The 16046-nt window shown below is 47.3% G+C and overlaps 1 protein-coding gene across 1 annotated transcript in view; it reads left to right on the forward strand.

Annotated features, from left to right (window-relative positions):
• Positions 1-16046, forward strand: part of si:ch73-71d17.2 (RPA-related protein RADX) — a 60129-nt gene that overhangs the window by 18881 nt on the left and 25202 nt on the right. The window contains 4 exon segments of the mRNA XM_056300522.1: positions 3581-3687; positions 3773-3895; positions 9051-9155; positions 9346-9513. Coding sequence (XP_056156497.1) covers positions 3581-3687; positions 3773-3895; positions 9051-9155; positions 9346-9513 — 503 coding nt within the window.

Raw genomic sequence — 16046 nt, forward strand, 5'->3', positions numbered from 1 at the left:
TCCTCCTGGGGCACAGTGTCCTGTCACAAACTGAGAGTAAAGGACTTATTTCGGGAGGTGAGAGTCCGACATGCAGAGGACATGGCCTGTCCATCTCAGCTGATGTTGTGCGATGGTGGCAGTTATAGTAGGCATGTTGGCCTCCTCGAGGATGCTGAAGTTGGTGTGCTTATCCTCCTAGTAGATTTTAAGGAGCTTTCTGAGAAATCACTGTTGGTATGCCTCGAGGGCCTTCATGTGCCTGCTATATGTGGTCCAGGTTTCTGACCCATACAGTAGGGTACACCAGAATTTTTGTTCTGACCTGAAGGTCGCGGTTTTCAAAAACCTGTTTAATCAATCTTGAGAAGCACCGGCTGGCAAAACTGAGACGATGGTGTATTTCAATGTCAATGTTGGCTTTGGAGGAGAGAAGGCTGCCAAGGTATGGGAACTGTTCCACGTTTTCAAGTCTGGTGTTGTCTATAGAGATGGATGGGGGCAGAGCAGGCATATTTCTGTTGGGTGGGGGTTGGTAGAGGATGTGGGTCTTTTTTATGTTAATGGCCAGGCCAAGCTGCTTGTATGCCTTTGCAAAGGCATCAAGTATGCTCTGTAGGTCCTCTTCTATGAGGGACACTAAGGCGTTGTTACCGACATACTGCAGCTCTGTGATGGATGTGGTGGTGGTTTTACCTTTATCCCTGAATCTGTTAATGTTCAGGAGATTCCCATCAGTCCTGTACATGATTTTGACTCTCTGAGGCAGATTGGGACCCGTGAGGTGGAGGATGGTGGTAATGAACACAGAGAACAGGGTTGGGGCAATGACACAGCCTTGTTTAACTCCTGTGTGGACCTTGAAGGACTCTGTCTCATGCCCATAACTGCTGAGTACTCTAGCTGACATATTATCACGTAGTAGTCTTAGTATTCTGATATATTTGTCAGAGCAGCCTGTTGTTGACAGAACTAGCCAGAGGACCTGGTGGTTTATGAAAACAAACGCTTTGGTTAAGTCTGTGAAGGCCATGTGCAATGGTTGATTCTGTTCCTGGGCTTTTTGTTGGAGTTGGTGAGCAGTAAAAATCGTGTCCATGGTGCCTCTGTTAGGATGAAAACCGCTCTGGGATTCTGGCAGAAAATGCTCTGATATTGGGAGGAGTCTGTTGGTCAAGACCCTAGCCAGGGCTTTCCCTGTGGTGGAAAGCAGGGAAATGCCATGGTAGTTTCAGCACTCAGCTTTGTCCCTTTTCTTAAAGCTAGAGACAATGAGTGGGTCCCTAAGTTGCACAGGGATTTCCTCTTTTTTCTATATTTTAAGTAGCAGGGCATGGCTATGTCTGAGGAGTGTAGGACCAGCTGCCCTCAGTACATCTGCTGGTATTCCACCAGGACCCGCAGCCTTGTTAATTTTCATTCTCCTGATGGCATCCTGGACTTGTCTGTTGGATGGACAGGTTGGAGTGGATATGTGTTCTGAGCATGTTGTTAACAGCAGGATGCCATTGGAGTTTGTGTTTCCAACTCGTTTCTTGCCAATTATACCTTTCCACAAATTGTGACTTCATCCCACCCTGGCATTGAAATCTGCAAGCAGGATTAGCTGATCCTCCTAGGGGACTTTGATGAGAACATTGTCCAGGTCAGTATAGAAGGTCTCCTTTACTTCGTCTTGTGAGTCAAGTGTTTGAGCGTATGCACTGATGACAGTGATGCTTTGGTTATTTACAAGCGCCAGTCGTATTGTCATCAGGCATGTATTGATGCCCAGAGGAAGCTCGGCAAGGTGGGGAATGAGGCTGCTTTGGATGGGAAAGCCCACACTGTGGATCCTCGGCTCATCAGCTGCTTTTCCTTTCCAGAAGAAAGTGTAACCACTCTTCTGTTCTTTCAGCAACCCTTAGTCAGCCAATCAGAGAGTGTGGTAATATCAATCCGGAATCTTCTCAGCTCTTGGGCGACGATGGCAGTATGCTGTTTAGGTCGATTGCTGGATTGATTGTCCATGAGTGTTCGTATGTTCCAGGCTCCAAAATACATGAGTTTCTGTTTCTGACTGCATGGTGGGGATCCCTCTGGATGCAGTGTTCCAGGGAGGAGATATGAGACAGACTATGTTTAGGGCACCTTTTCTAGCCCCCTCCCCAACTGTGGTGAGCGGAGCGAATCCTAAATAGAGCTGCATAGTCATGGGTGCAGCAAGGGCAACAGACATGGGCGCAAGTCTATGAATACTGGGATGGCATCCGGTGCTTTACCTGTGCCCCCGTCCATATGGTTAGTGATTGTGTCAGGAAGGGCATCTGACATAAAATTTTGCCAAATCGGTATGCGGATTGACAACACCATACCGGATCAGTCGAGGCCCAGGTTAAGAACAGTCACCATCGGTGCTGTGCCCTCACAGGGTACTGATGGAAACTGTAAGATGTGCTGTGGTGACCCCTGAGAAACAGGGAGCAAGCTGAAAGAAGAAGAAGAAGTCATAGGTGCAGCAGCCAAAAAGCCATTCTGCTTCAGTCCCAGGGGTTTAGCGACTGATCATACAACCACTGCCTGTGTGCCAGGTTGTGGCTAGGGGCTGTCAGAGATCACTGTCCTGCCCCGTCACCTCTTCCCGATCGTCACAGAGCTTTGACCCAGGATGTTTATGGGTTGATCCTTGCAGGAGGATGCCTGCGTGTGACAGTTTTTTTCTGTATTTTTCCCCTTTTTCTCCCCAATTGTACTTGGCCAATTACCCCACTCTTTCGAGTCGTCCCAGTCTCTGCTCCACCCCCTCTGCCGATCCAAGGAAGGCTGCAGACTACCACATGCCTCCTTCGATACATGCGGAGTCGCCAGCCGCTTCTTTTCCCCCCGACAATGAGGAGTTTCGCTGGGGGGACGTAGCACATGGGAGTATCACGCTATTCCCCCCAGTTCCCCCTCCACCCTGAACAGGTGCCCCGGCCGACCAGAGGAGGCGCTAGTGCAGTGACCAGGACACATACCCGCATCCGGCTTCCCACCTGCAGACACGGCCAATTGTGTCTGTAGGGACTCCCGACCAAGCTGGAGGTAACATGGGGATTCGAACCACCTTCCCCGTAGCGTAGCAGTCTATTTCATTGCCTACCAAGACGGGGATCGCCGGTTCGAGTCCCAGTGTTACCTCCGGCTTGGTCGGGCAGCCCTACAGACACAATTGACCGTGTCTGTGGGTAGGAGGCTGGATGTGGGTATGTGTCCTGGTCGCTGCACTAGCGCCTCCTCTGGTCGGTCGGGGCGCCTGTTCAGGGGGGAGGGGGGACTGGGGGGACTAGCGTGATCCTCCCATGCGCTACACCCCCTGGTGAAACTCCTCACTGTCAGGTGAAAAGAAGCGGCTGGTGACTCTACATGTATCGGATGAGGCATGTGGTAGTCTGCAGCCCTCCTGGATCAGCAAAGGGGGTGGAGCAGGGATTGGGCCAGCTCGGAAGAGTGGGGTAATTGGCCAGGTAGAATTGCAGAGAAAAGGGTGGGGGGGGGTGAATTTTGCCACCAGGCATAGAACAGTTTGAGTTTGAATGACTGTCGTGTTGAAGGTTGGCTCATAACTTCCTGTCCCTGGCAGGAAGGAACTCTTGGACTGTCCCCACGGCCACCTGTGTGATGTCATCGGCTTGGTGACATTTTCTGGCCGGCCAGAGCGAATCAGGAGCAAGGCGGACGGTCACCCTGGTGAGATCAGTTTGACTGAAATGTATTTCCTTCCTACTCACAGACAAACTCACCCACTGTTTAAATGAGTGATTTTGTTGAAAAGGTCAGAGGGTGGAGCTGTTGGAGTATCGGTGGCTTCGATTGGAGGATGGGACCAGTGATCAGCCAATCATGGTGAAGCTCTTTTCCACATCTCAGCCAGAGATGCACAACAAACTGCACCCATGTAAGACAAGCACACACACACACACACACACACAAGCACACACTCAAACCTCCTTATCCACTAAATCTGTTCTGGTGAGCTACAGTGGTGTGCAAAAATGTAGGCACCCCTCGTCAAAATGCCTTTTACAATTAATTTCTACATAAACAGACGTGACCTCTAAATGGTACAAAATGAAATATGACAAATTTCTTCAAATTTTAACACAAGATTGCCTTTTGTTTTAATTCTTATAGTTTCAAAATAATTTTAAAAAAGGAAAAAATCCCTGTGAAAAAGTTTGGGAACCCTGTCAGGACTTTATGACTCTTCCTCAGCAACTGTAACAGCTTGCCAAAGCTTCCAAATGCAGCTGAGAGTCTTTCATTTCTTGCTTTTGGAATTTTCCCCATTCTTCCTGGCGGAACACCTCTAGTACAGACATTTTCCTTGGCCTCCTCGCATGCACAGCATGTTTGAGATTTCTGCACAGTTTTTCAGTGATATTCAAGTCCAGGGACTGTGGTGGCCATTCCAAAACCTTCACCCGTCTTTCCTGGCGGTATCGCATGGTTGATTTCAAGGTATGCTTTTGATCATTGTCTTGCTGAAATGCCCAACCTGTCTTCAACTTCAATTTCTGGACTCATCTTCGAACATGGGCCTCTAAAATTTCTTAATATTTGATTCCATTCTTCCTGCCACCCGCACAATTTTTCATTTGACCCCAGCTGCTACACAACCCCAAAGCAAAGCGGATCCACCCCCATGCTTAACAATTGGCGAGGTGTTTTTCTCTACAAATGCTCCACCCTTTTTTCTCCAAACATACCTTCTTTGGTTGTGGCCAGAGTCCATTTTGGTTCGGTCAGTCCCAAGCACGTTGTTCCAAAAGGCTTCAGGCTTCCACGTTTTCTTTTCCATTCTTCAGACTCTGACTGTTGTGTGGCGGCTGAAGGAAAGGCTTCTTTCTGGCAACTGCCATGTAGGTATTTGTTGTTTAAAGTATGTTGTATTGTTGTCATTGGCACGGGACGAAATTTTGGTATCAGAAATGTTCCGGTTTCTGTTTCCATTTTCTTCCGGGTAGTGCTGACGAATCATGTTTGAGTAGGCGGCGATTTGTACAGGAACATGCTTTGGTTGTATGTTGGTAACAGTCCGTGTGGGGAGCAAAAGAGGCGGAACACATCGGCTGAAACATCTACACCCATACCTAAAATGCCAGGTGTTTGGAGATGTTTGTGTGGAGAAACATTTGACTCGTGTCCACTACTTGTGAAACAATCTGGTCGTAGACGTCATCTCTCATCTCCAATGCCGTTCTTGCGTCTCCAGTTGCAGTTACACTTTATTTTAGGGGGTCGGAAATGACATAGTAATTACATAGTAATTTCCTAGTAATAAGGTGGTAATTATCACGTAATTTCTCCCATTTTCTGATAATGTTTCTTACAGTTAAAATAGGTAGTTTGAAGCGCTGCGAGAGTTCTTTGTTGCATTCTTGTTGGTGGAAGTGAACTATCTTGATTCTGACATCCTTGTACAACTGTGTGGCAGAGTGAGGTGTGGACCAAGGGTCCTGAGTTAGTCTAATTAACTCAGTACAAATAAATTGATACCACACCCCAGTATTGTAGTACTCAAGTCCAGCACTTGGACTCGAGTCCGACTCGAGTCCTGATTTTCAGAACTTGTGACTCGACTTGGACTTGAGCACTGATGACTCAGACTTGGACTTGGACTTGAGCATTGACTGCATTCGGACTCGGAAGTTGGAGATGAGGACTCGGTCTTGTTAATTGATAAAGACTTTTTTTTTTGTTTTTGTTCGTTTTTTTGTTTGGCTATTGTGTCACAAAGTAAATAAACTCCCTTTGAAATGGTGAGGGCTGTGTCGTTTTGTTTCGTGTAGACCTTCTTTATTTGTATGTCAACTTTTTTACGGTGCCAGAGTGGAGCACTGGAGTCCATCTTGGAACTCGACTCAGACTCAACCTTGATGACTCGAACTTGGACTCAGGTAATGGGGACATGACTCGGACTCTTCTTTGGGGACTCGGACTCGGACTCAAACACTGGGGACTCGAGGTTCGACTCGGACTCGAGGTTTAGTGACTGGACTACAACACTGCTACACCCCAAATAAAGACGCCAGAGCCAGCTCTCTGTCTCTGTACTGAAAAGACTCGAATGCGTGTTTGTTTTAGTCTTTTTACATGGGTTTTAGCTCTGGTGTTTTTAAAGATGTTGTATAAATGGGTTGTTGTGCCCTCATAGATGATCTATGTCCATGTCTCTGTCACGGGGAACCCAGGCTGTGGTGCAGCTTTTCCACAGTCAGTTAATTAGGTCCACACCGCACACCGCAAACTGTTGAGAGGAATCCATGGTACATCATGGCCTTATCCGGGATGGAGACGAGGCTGCATATAGATGGTAGGTTGAACAGCTGGCCCTCTGGTGAGGCCATAACAACCTGGAGCTGAACACAACAGTGTAGATGACAGTGGACTTCAGGAGGAGTCCCCCAACGCTGCCCTCCCCCCTCACCATACTCAACAGCATGGTGTCTGCAGTGAAAACCTACAGATTTCTGGGTTCCACAATCTCCCAGGACCTAAGGTGGGCATCCAACATAGAGTACTACTCCTACTACTACTACTACTCCTACTCCTACTACTACTTTTGGCTGCTCCCGTTAGGGGGCTCCACAGCAGATCATCCGTTTCCATCTCTTCCTGTCCTCTGCATCTTCCTCTGCCACACCAGCCACCTGCATGTCCTCCCTCACCACATCCATAAACCTCCTCTTTGGCCTTCCTCTTCTCCTCTTCCCTGGCAGCTCCATATTCAGCATCCTTCTCCCAATATACCCAGCATCTCTCCTCCACACATGTCCAAACCATCTCAGTCTTGTCTCTCTTGCTTTGTCTCCAAGCCGTCCAACCTGAGTTGTCCCCCCAATATATACTTGTTCCTAATCCTGTCCTTCGTCACTCCTCTTCAGAATCTAAAGTAGAGGCATAGGCACTCACAACTGTTGCCATCTGGTTGTTGGCAAACACCAGATGGATGGTGATGAGATGCTCACTGATCCCCACAGGAAGTTCAGACAGGTGGCTGATGATCTGGTTCCTGATGGCAAATCCAATGCCGCGGATCCTGGGCTCATCAGCAGTTTTTCCTTTCCAGAAGAAAGTGTACATCACCCTTCTCCTCCTTCAGTTGTCCTTCATCTGCCTGTCGGGTTTCAGAAAGGGCAGCTCTGTCAATCCGGCATCACTGTCTGGTTTGGATCAGCCACCAAACAGGACAGGGACAGACTACAACGGACAGATAAATCTGCAGAGAAAATCACTGCTGCCAACCTGCCCTCCATTCAGGACTTATATACCTCTAGAGTCAGGGAACGGGCAGGCAGCATCACTGCAGACCCATCACACCCTGGTTACAAGCTGTTCCAAGTCCTCCCCTCTGGTAGGCGCTACAGAGCACTGTACCCCAAAACAACCAGATATAAAAACACTTTCTTTTTGCAGGCTGTCATTCAAATGAACTCTTAACACTGTCAATAAATCCAACCATGTTGTATCTACTGTACTGTACATATTGTATATACTGTACTGTACACGCTGTATATACTGTCCATGTTGTATATACTGTACTGTACATGCTGTATATACTGTTCTGTACATTGTATGTGTACTAGTACACTCTGTCATGTACAGCTACCTCAGACACGTGTGTCAGTAAGCTGCTAACATGTATTTCAGCATCTCTGATATATTCTCTTCACCAGTGCACTTTTCTTTTTTTTTTGGATTATTTCCCCCTTTTTTCTCCCCAGTTGTACTCGGACAATTACCCCACTTTTACAAGCTGTCCCGATCTCTGCTCCACCCCCTCTGCTGATCCTGGGAGGGCTGCAGACTACCACATGTCTCCTCCAATACATGTGAGTCGCCAGCCGCTTCTTTTCACCTGACAGTGAGGAGTTTCACCAGGGGGACGTAGCGCGTGAGAGAATCACACTATTCCCCCCAGTTCTCCCTCCCCCCTGAACAGGTGCCTCGACCGACCAGAGGAGGCGCTAGTGCAGCGACCAGGACACATATCCACATCCGGCTTCCCACCTGCAGACACGGCCAATTATGTCTGTAGGGACGCCCGACCAAGCCGGAGGTAACACGGGGATTCGAACCGAAGATCGCATTGTTGGTACGCAATGGAATAGACCGCCACACCACCCGGACGCCCTGCACCACTGCACTTTATCACCTCTTATTTCACCAGTATCAGTCAGTCCTTGTGTTTATATATGGAGAGTGTTGTGTTGTAGTGTTGTTAGTCTATGTTAAGTACAGTGAGAGAGCCACGACACCAGAGTCACAGTCCCATGTGTGTGCAAATCTGCACAGCCAGTACACATGATTCTGGTTCTGACCGACAGCAGGCAGAACAGCCACCCCAGTCGGTTACTGTAGAAGGCATGGAGTTACTTCAACATGAATAGTTCAGCGCTGGAAATATAGTCACCCGACTCACTGAAGCCCTACCAGTAAATCACCTGGGTCTAGGTTTTGGTAACTGACATGCAAACCAGGAGTGCCCACATTTTTGTACCCCACTATCTGAGTTTGTCTGGCCATGCCTGACAAGCTACTCAAAACCTACTTTGGTTTTCTGTCCATCTGTCTGTGTGTCTGTCTGTCTCTGTCCATCTGTCTGTCTCTCTGTATCTCTGTCTGCCTGTCTGCTTGTCCGTCTGTCTTGTCTGTCTCTGTCTGCCTGTCTGCTTGTCTGTCTGTCTGTGTCTGCCTGTCTGTCTGCCTGTCTGCATCTCTGTCTGTCTGTGTGCCTGTCTGCCTGTCTGCTTGTCTGTCTGTCTGTCTCTTTCCATCTGTCTATCTGTGTCTCTGTCTGCCTGTCTGCTTGTCTGTCTGTCTGTGTCTCTGTCTGTCTTCCTGTCTGTGTGCCTGTGTGTGTGTGTGTGTGTGTGTGTGTGTGTGTGTGTGTGTGTGTGTGTGTGTGTGTGTCTATCTGTCTATCTGTCTTTCGGTCTGTCTGCCGTTCTTCCTGTCTGTCTGTCTGTCTGTCTGTCTGTCTGTCTGTCTGTCTGTCTGTCTGTTTGCCTGTCTGTCTATGTGTGTGTCTGTGTGTCTGTCTCTACCAGTATCAGTGGTAGTTGTCACCAGACTGAAGGTCGTCAAAACCACAGCAGAGACAGATGAGTGTTACTACCTGTCCAACACAGCATACACACAAGTCTACTGTACAGGTATACACACACACACACACACACACACACACACATTTGGTTTTGTGGTGGTAGCGTTGAGCAAGGCAGTGCTTGGCCCTCCTCCATGTGAGTCAGCGAGTTCCTTAAGTGTGAGGTACCAAACGTCAGTTAGTGTAAAACTGATTGGTTAATTCGTTTGTGCTCTGCCCTGTTATTGGTTCCCAACCAGGATGCCACTCATCAATGTCATACCGGAAGCTCCGCCCAGTTCGCACTTTCCTCCAATGGCTGCAGAGGCAAAATGACGAACAGGTGCTGAGCAGGGCACTGGTTGGAGGATTCTTCATCTTCCCGCCCCCTCCCATATCCCTGGAAACATACATGAAACACAGCAAAGGTAACCAACTGTCTGTCTGTCTGTCTGTTTCCTTTTCCTTCATACTGCAGCAACCAGACATGTGCATGTGTTCACAAGCTGCAGCTCTAAACAGTATTGTTGAAGAAGAGGAGGAGCTGTGTTCATAGAGGAAGTACAGTAAAATTCGTGTGCTGTGACTAATGTCTGTGCTGTAAATCAGTCCCTGTACTTGCCGGGAGGTTTGGACTCCGCTAAACTTTCTCCCAGAGATCCTCTCCTGAGACCAGCAGTTCATTTTTGTCCACTGTAGTGGACGTAGTGTGTTTGCTCATATCTCTCACACTATACATGCCACTGGATTCAGTCCTGTTTCCCTTAAAGAGGACAGCTATGAGCCTTTAAAATGACGTCACATGTGTGTGTGTGTGGGGGGGGGGGGGTTCACGACAGTGGACATGTAAAATTCGAACAAAATCAAGTTTTAACATGTTTTTCTTTGCAATATGTGTTTTACCACCCCAACACTTAATTTGTGTACAATAAATTAAATAAATTAAATATAAATATAAATGAATATAGATATGTTAAAAGAAACACTCAATGGCAGGAAAAGTGCTCAACAAATAAGGAACAAAATCATCCTTGAATCACTGGATAAATATAAATATATGTATATTTATTTGAATATTAATAAAAACTTTAAAAAAACAAAAGGCTAGTCAACACGCCCACAAATGACCAGCGGGGCTTTGCCGTGAGGGGATAGGAAAACAACATCCCAAAAAGTAAAGCGAGTAAAGTCGAACACAGTAGAGTAGACTCAAACAGAGTAGAGTAGACACAAACAGAGTAGAGTCGAGCTGAGTAGAGTAGACACAAACAGAGTAAAGTCGAACACAGTAGAGTAGAGTCGAATAGAGTAGAGTAGAATCTAAACAGAGTAAAGTCGAACACAGTAGAGTAGAGTCGAACAGAGTAGAGTAGACACAAACAGAGTAGAGTTGAACAGAGTAGAGTAGAGTCGAACAGAGTAGAGTAGAGTCGAACAGAGTAGAGTAGAATCTAAACAGAGTAGAGTTGAACAGAGTAGAGTCGAGCTGAGCTGGTACCATGCAGTGGAAAAGGGGCACCAGTGACCAAAATGAAAAAGTAATCTGGGGCCACTCTAAAGCTGTATTAAGTAATGTATGTAACTGCTCCATGTCACATGGTAGCATACACAGTCACTACACACACTCATACCCCTTCCTTCCTGTTCTGTAGTGTGATGCCCAAGTCTGGGCATCACAACAACAACAAAAACTGTCTGTTATCACTAGCAGTGGGACAATACTGTCTGTTATCACTAGCAGTGGGACAATACTGTCTGTTATCACTAGCAGTGGGACAATACTGTCTGTTATCACTAGCAGTGGGACAATACTGTCTGTTATCACTAGCAGTGGGACAATACTGTCTGTTATCACTAGCGGTGGGACAATACTGTCTGTTATCACTAGCAGTGGGACAATACTGTCTGTTATCACTAGCGGTGGGACTATACTGTCTGTTATCACTAGCAGTGGGACAATACTGTCTGTTATCACTAGCGGTGGGACTATACTGTCTGTTATCACTAGCAGTGGGACAATACTGTCTGTTATCACTAGCAGTGGGACTATACTGTCTGTGATCACTAGCAGTGGGACAATACTGTCTGTTATCACTAGCGGTGGGACTATACTGTCTGTTATCACTAGCAGTGGGACAATACTGTCTGTTATCACTAGCAGTGGAACAATACTGTCTGTTATCACTAGCAGTGGAACAATACTGTCTGTTATCACTAGCAGTGGGACAATACTGTCTGTTATCACTAGCAGTGGGACAATACTGTCTGTTATCACTAGCAGTGGAACAATACTGTCTGTTATCACTAGCAGTGGGACAATACTGTCTGTTATCACTAGCAGTGGGACAATACTGTCTGTTATCACTAGCAGTGGGACTATACTGTCTGTGATCATTAGCAGTGGGACAATACCGTCTGTTATCACTAGCAGTGGGACTATACTGTCTGTGATCACTAGCAGTGGGACTATACCATCTGTGATCACTAGCATTGGGACTATACCATCTGTGATCACTAGCATTGGGACTATACCGTCTGTGATCACTAGCAGTGGGACTATACTGTCTGTTATCACTAGCAGTGGGACTATACCGTCTGTGATCACTAGCAGTGGGACTATACTGTCTGTTATCACTAGCAGTGGGACTATACTGTCTGTGATCACTAGCAGTGGGACTATACCGTCTGTGATCACTAGCAGTGGGACTATACTGTCTGTGATCACTAGCAGTGGGACTATACCATCTGTGATCACTAGCAGTGGGACTATACTGTCTGTGATCACTAGCAGTGGGACTATACTGTCTGTTATCACTAGCAGTGGGACGATACTGTCTGTGATCACTAGCAGTGGGACTATACTGTCTGTGATCACTAGCAGTGGGACTATACCATCTGTTATCACTAGCAGTGGGACTATACCATCTGTTATCACTAGCAGTGGGACGATACTGTCTGCTATCACTAGCAGTGGGACTATACTGTCTGTTATCACTAGCAGTGGGACTATACCATCTGTTATCACTAGCAGTGGGACGATACTGTCTGCTATCACTAGCAGTGGGACTATACTGTCTGTTATCACTAGCAGTGGGACTATACTGTCTGTTATCACTAGCAGTGGGACGATACTGTCTGCTATCACTAGCAGTGGGACTATACTGTCTGTTATCACTAGCAGTGGGACTATACTGTCTGTTATCACTAGCAGTGGGACTATACTGTCTGTTATCACTAGCAGTGGGACTATACTGTCTGTTATCACTAGCAGTGGGACTATACTGTCTGTTATCACTAGCAGTGGGACTATACTGTCTGTGATCACTAGCAGTGGGACTATACTGTCTGTGATCACTAGCAGTGGGACTATACCGTCTGTGATCACTAGCAGTGGGACTATACTGTCTGTGATCACTAGCAGTGGGACTATACCATCTGTGATCACTAGCAGTGGGACTATACTGTCTGTGATCACTAGCAGTGGGACTATACTGTCTGTTATCACTAGCAGTGGGACGATACTGTCTGTGATCACTAGCAGTGGGACTATACTGTCTGTGATCACTAGCAGTGGGACTATACCATCTGTTATCACTAGCAGTGGGACTATACCATCTGTTATCACTAGCAGTGGGACGATACTGTCTGCTATCACTAGCAGTGGGACTATACTGTCTGTTATCACTAGCAGTGGGACTATACCATCTGTTATCACTAGCAGTGGGACGATACTGTCTGCTATCACTAGCAGTGGGACTATACTGTCTGTTATCACTAGCAGTGGGACTATACTGTCTGTTATCACTAGCAGTGGGACGATACTGTCTGCTATCACTAGCAGTGGGACTATACTGTCTGTTATCACTAGCAGTGGGACTATACTGTCTGTTATCACTAGCAGTGGGACTATACTGTCTGTTATCACTAGCAGTGGGACTATACTGTCTGTTATCACTAGCAGTGGGACTATACTGTCTGTTATCACTAGCAGTGGGACTATACTGTCTGTTATCACTAGCAGTGGGACTATACCATCTGTGATCACTAGCAGTGGGACTATACCGTCTGTTATCACTAGCAGTGGGACGATACTGTCTGTTATCACTAGCAGTGGGACTATACTGTCTGTTATCACTACCAGTGGGACTATACTGTCTGTTATCACTAGCAGTGGGACTATACTGTCTGTTATCACTAGCAGTGGGACTATACCATCTGTTATCACTAGCAGTGGGACTATACTGTCTGTTATCACTAGCAGTGGGACTATACTGTCTGTTATCACTAGCATTGGGACTATACTGTCTGTTATCACTAGCAGTGGGACTATACTGTCTGTTATCACTAGCAGTGGGACTATACTGTCTGTTATCACTAGCAGTGGGACTATACTGTCTGTTATCACTAGCAGTGGGACGATACTGTCTGTGATCACTAGCAGTGGGACGATACTGTCTGTGATCACTAGCAGTGGGACTATACTGTCTGTTATCACTAGCGGTGGGACTATACTGTCTGTGATCACTAGCGGTGGGACGATACTGTCTGTTATCACTAGCAGTGGGACGATACTGTCTGTGATCACTAGCAGTGGGACTATACTGTCTGTGATCACTAGCAGTGGGACTATACTGTCTGTGATCACTAGCGGTGGGACTATACTGTCTGTGATCACTAGCGGTGGGACGATACTGTCTGTTATCCCTAGCAGTGGGACGATACTGTCTGTTATCACTAGCGGTGGGACGATACTGGGTCGAATTCTGAATTGTTCGATATGGTCTCCATAGTTTGAGACGCTCCCCATTTCGCGAGATCGTGTGTTGTTAACAGTAGAACGACCAGGATTTCGCTCCTACCTAAACCACCATGGGCGGTCAGGATGACCCCCGGTGTTTAAACTCTGTATTGTGTCACGATAACTACCCAGTTGAGATATTAATGCATTACATATGTTAGTATGTCTGTTAGGAAACGACTGACACCAGCATTAATATTTTAACAACTTTAATACTGTAGCAAATTCAGGAGGTAGCCGGGAATCCGCCGCAGCCAGGACGCGAACCCAGGGCGACTGTGCTAACCAGTTGACTAAAGGGTCTGACCCGTTAGCCAACGGGCTAGCGAGTCTGCACAGCCGTGATCGTTACAATACTATTTTTCAAACAATTTAAAATGGCCGCTGTCCAACGCCTGTACATACTGCAAGGCTTGGTGGTAGTCATGGTGTGTCTGTAACAGCACCTGTACCCAGACATGTTGGAAATCAAACCTGAAAACAAGACAGGAAACACATGTTGCTGATCTAACAAACGTAACAAGGCCTATAAAACGTGAAATGTCAAAAAACTGAACGTTGTGAAGGAAATGACGCAACCAACACACGTCATAAATAGTGACATGACACGCACGATGACACGCAGACTACACGCGGTCATTTTGACCGCCGTGGTCGTGTTAGGGAGATCTTACCACTTTTTTTATGCAATTGAACTAAACCTCATTTTAATGCAAACATGCAGTTTTACCATTTAATTTAACCAGTTTCCAGGGATGGTTTAGGGTCAAGTCAGAGAAGATGGAGGCAATATTTTGCTTGCAAAATATGAATCAATATTTATTTTGCGAGGAAGAATTTGATCAGAAACACAAACACACACACACATGTTCAAACTAACAAAGGCACACACACAAACACATACACATAAACCTTCACACACAACCCGTTTACACCCCCTTCGGCAGTCCATCGAAAATGACGATGACTGTGATGCAGTTTAAGCTCGGTAGCACGCCTGTGGGCCACAAGACCGCATTAGAGCGCCACTATCGTTCACATTTGTCACAGACGAATGTTGTTTGAGGTGGTCTGTTCCAAGCTCTCTTTGAAAGTGCTTTCCCATCCAACGCTCCTCACATCACACCTTGCACTGTAGTTAAGATGGTCGGTATTGTGCCCCTGCCAAACAGTCTCTCTGCACCGTAGTGCAACGGGCTCAGTAGATAAAGAGGTTGCCCCGCAGTGGCATCTTACTTGTCAAGTGATGCCATCCATTGACCAACACAATGGTTTTTCTGCATGCCATCTGATGTTTGTGCCATTGGTCCAATAGGGCTCATGATCCTATTGGACTCTTCTGCTGCAAACACCGGCGAGCGCCCTGCTGCCAGCGCCTTCTTGGATTTGAATTTGGAGTTATCTTCCTCTAGCCTTTGCCTAAAGAGGCAAATCTAGAAGGCAGTAGAAACAGATGCAGATAGTGCCATCTACTGTCCTAATGGTAGCAGCAAAGGTTGACCCGACTTGGCACTATTTAACCCATAGCTGGGGGGCTGGTTCATGGGCAGGGAATATCCACACACTGGTGGGCCTGCGTACCGCACGTCTAGGCGCCAGACCTCCTCCGAGTCCCTTGTAGTTCAGCCAGGGTCCAAGGTGTACCCAGTTACTGTGTGTCACCATGAGGAGGCACTACATAGGGCTTGCTGTTGGAGAGGCTACGTACTGGCAGGGAGAGACTGTTGGAGAGACCACGTACTGGCAGGGGGAGACAGTTGGAGAGGCTGTGTACTGGCAGGGAGAGACGGTTGGAGAGACTCTGTACTGGCAGGGAGAGACGGTTGGACAGGCTACGTACTGGCAGGGGGAGACGGTTGGAGAGGCTACGTACTGGTAGGGAGAGACGGTTGGAGAGGCTACGTACTGGCAGGGGGAGACGGTTGGAGAGGCTACGTACTGGCAGGGAGAGACTGTTGGAGAGGCTACGTACTGGCAGGGAAAGACGGTTGGACAGGCTACGTACTGGCCGGGGGAGACTGTTGGAGAGGCTACGTACTGGCAGGGAGAAACGGTCGGAGAGGCTACGTACTGGCAGGGAAAGACGGTTGGACAGGCTACGTACTGGCAGGGGGAGACGGTTGGAGAGGCTACGTACTGGCAGGGAGAGACGGTTGGACAGGC

The sequence above is a fragment of the Lampris incognitus genome, chromosome 20 (genome assembly GCF_029633865.1).
Source record: "Lampris incognitus isolate fLamInc1 chromosome 20, fLamInc1.hap2, whole genome shotgun sequence".
In the NCBI taxonomy this organism is placed as follows: Eukaryota; Metazoa; Chordata; class Actinopteri; order Lampriformes; family Lampridae; genus Lampris; species Lampris incognitus.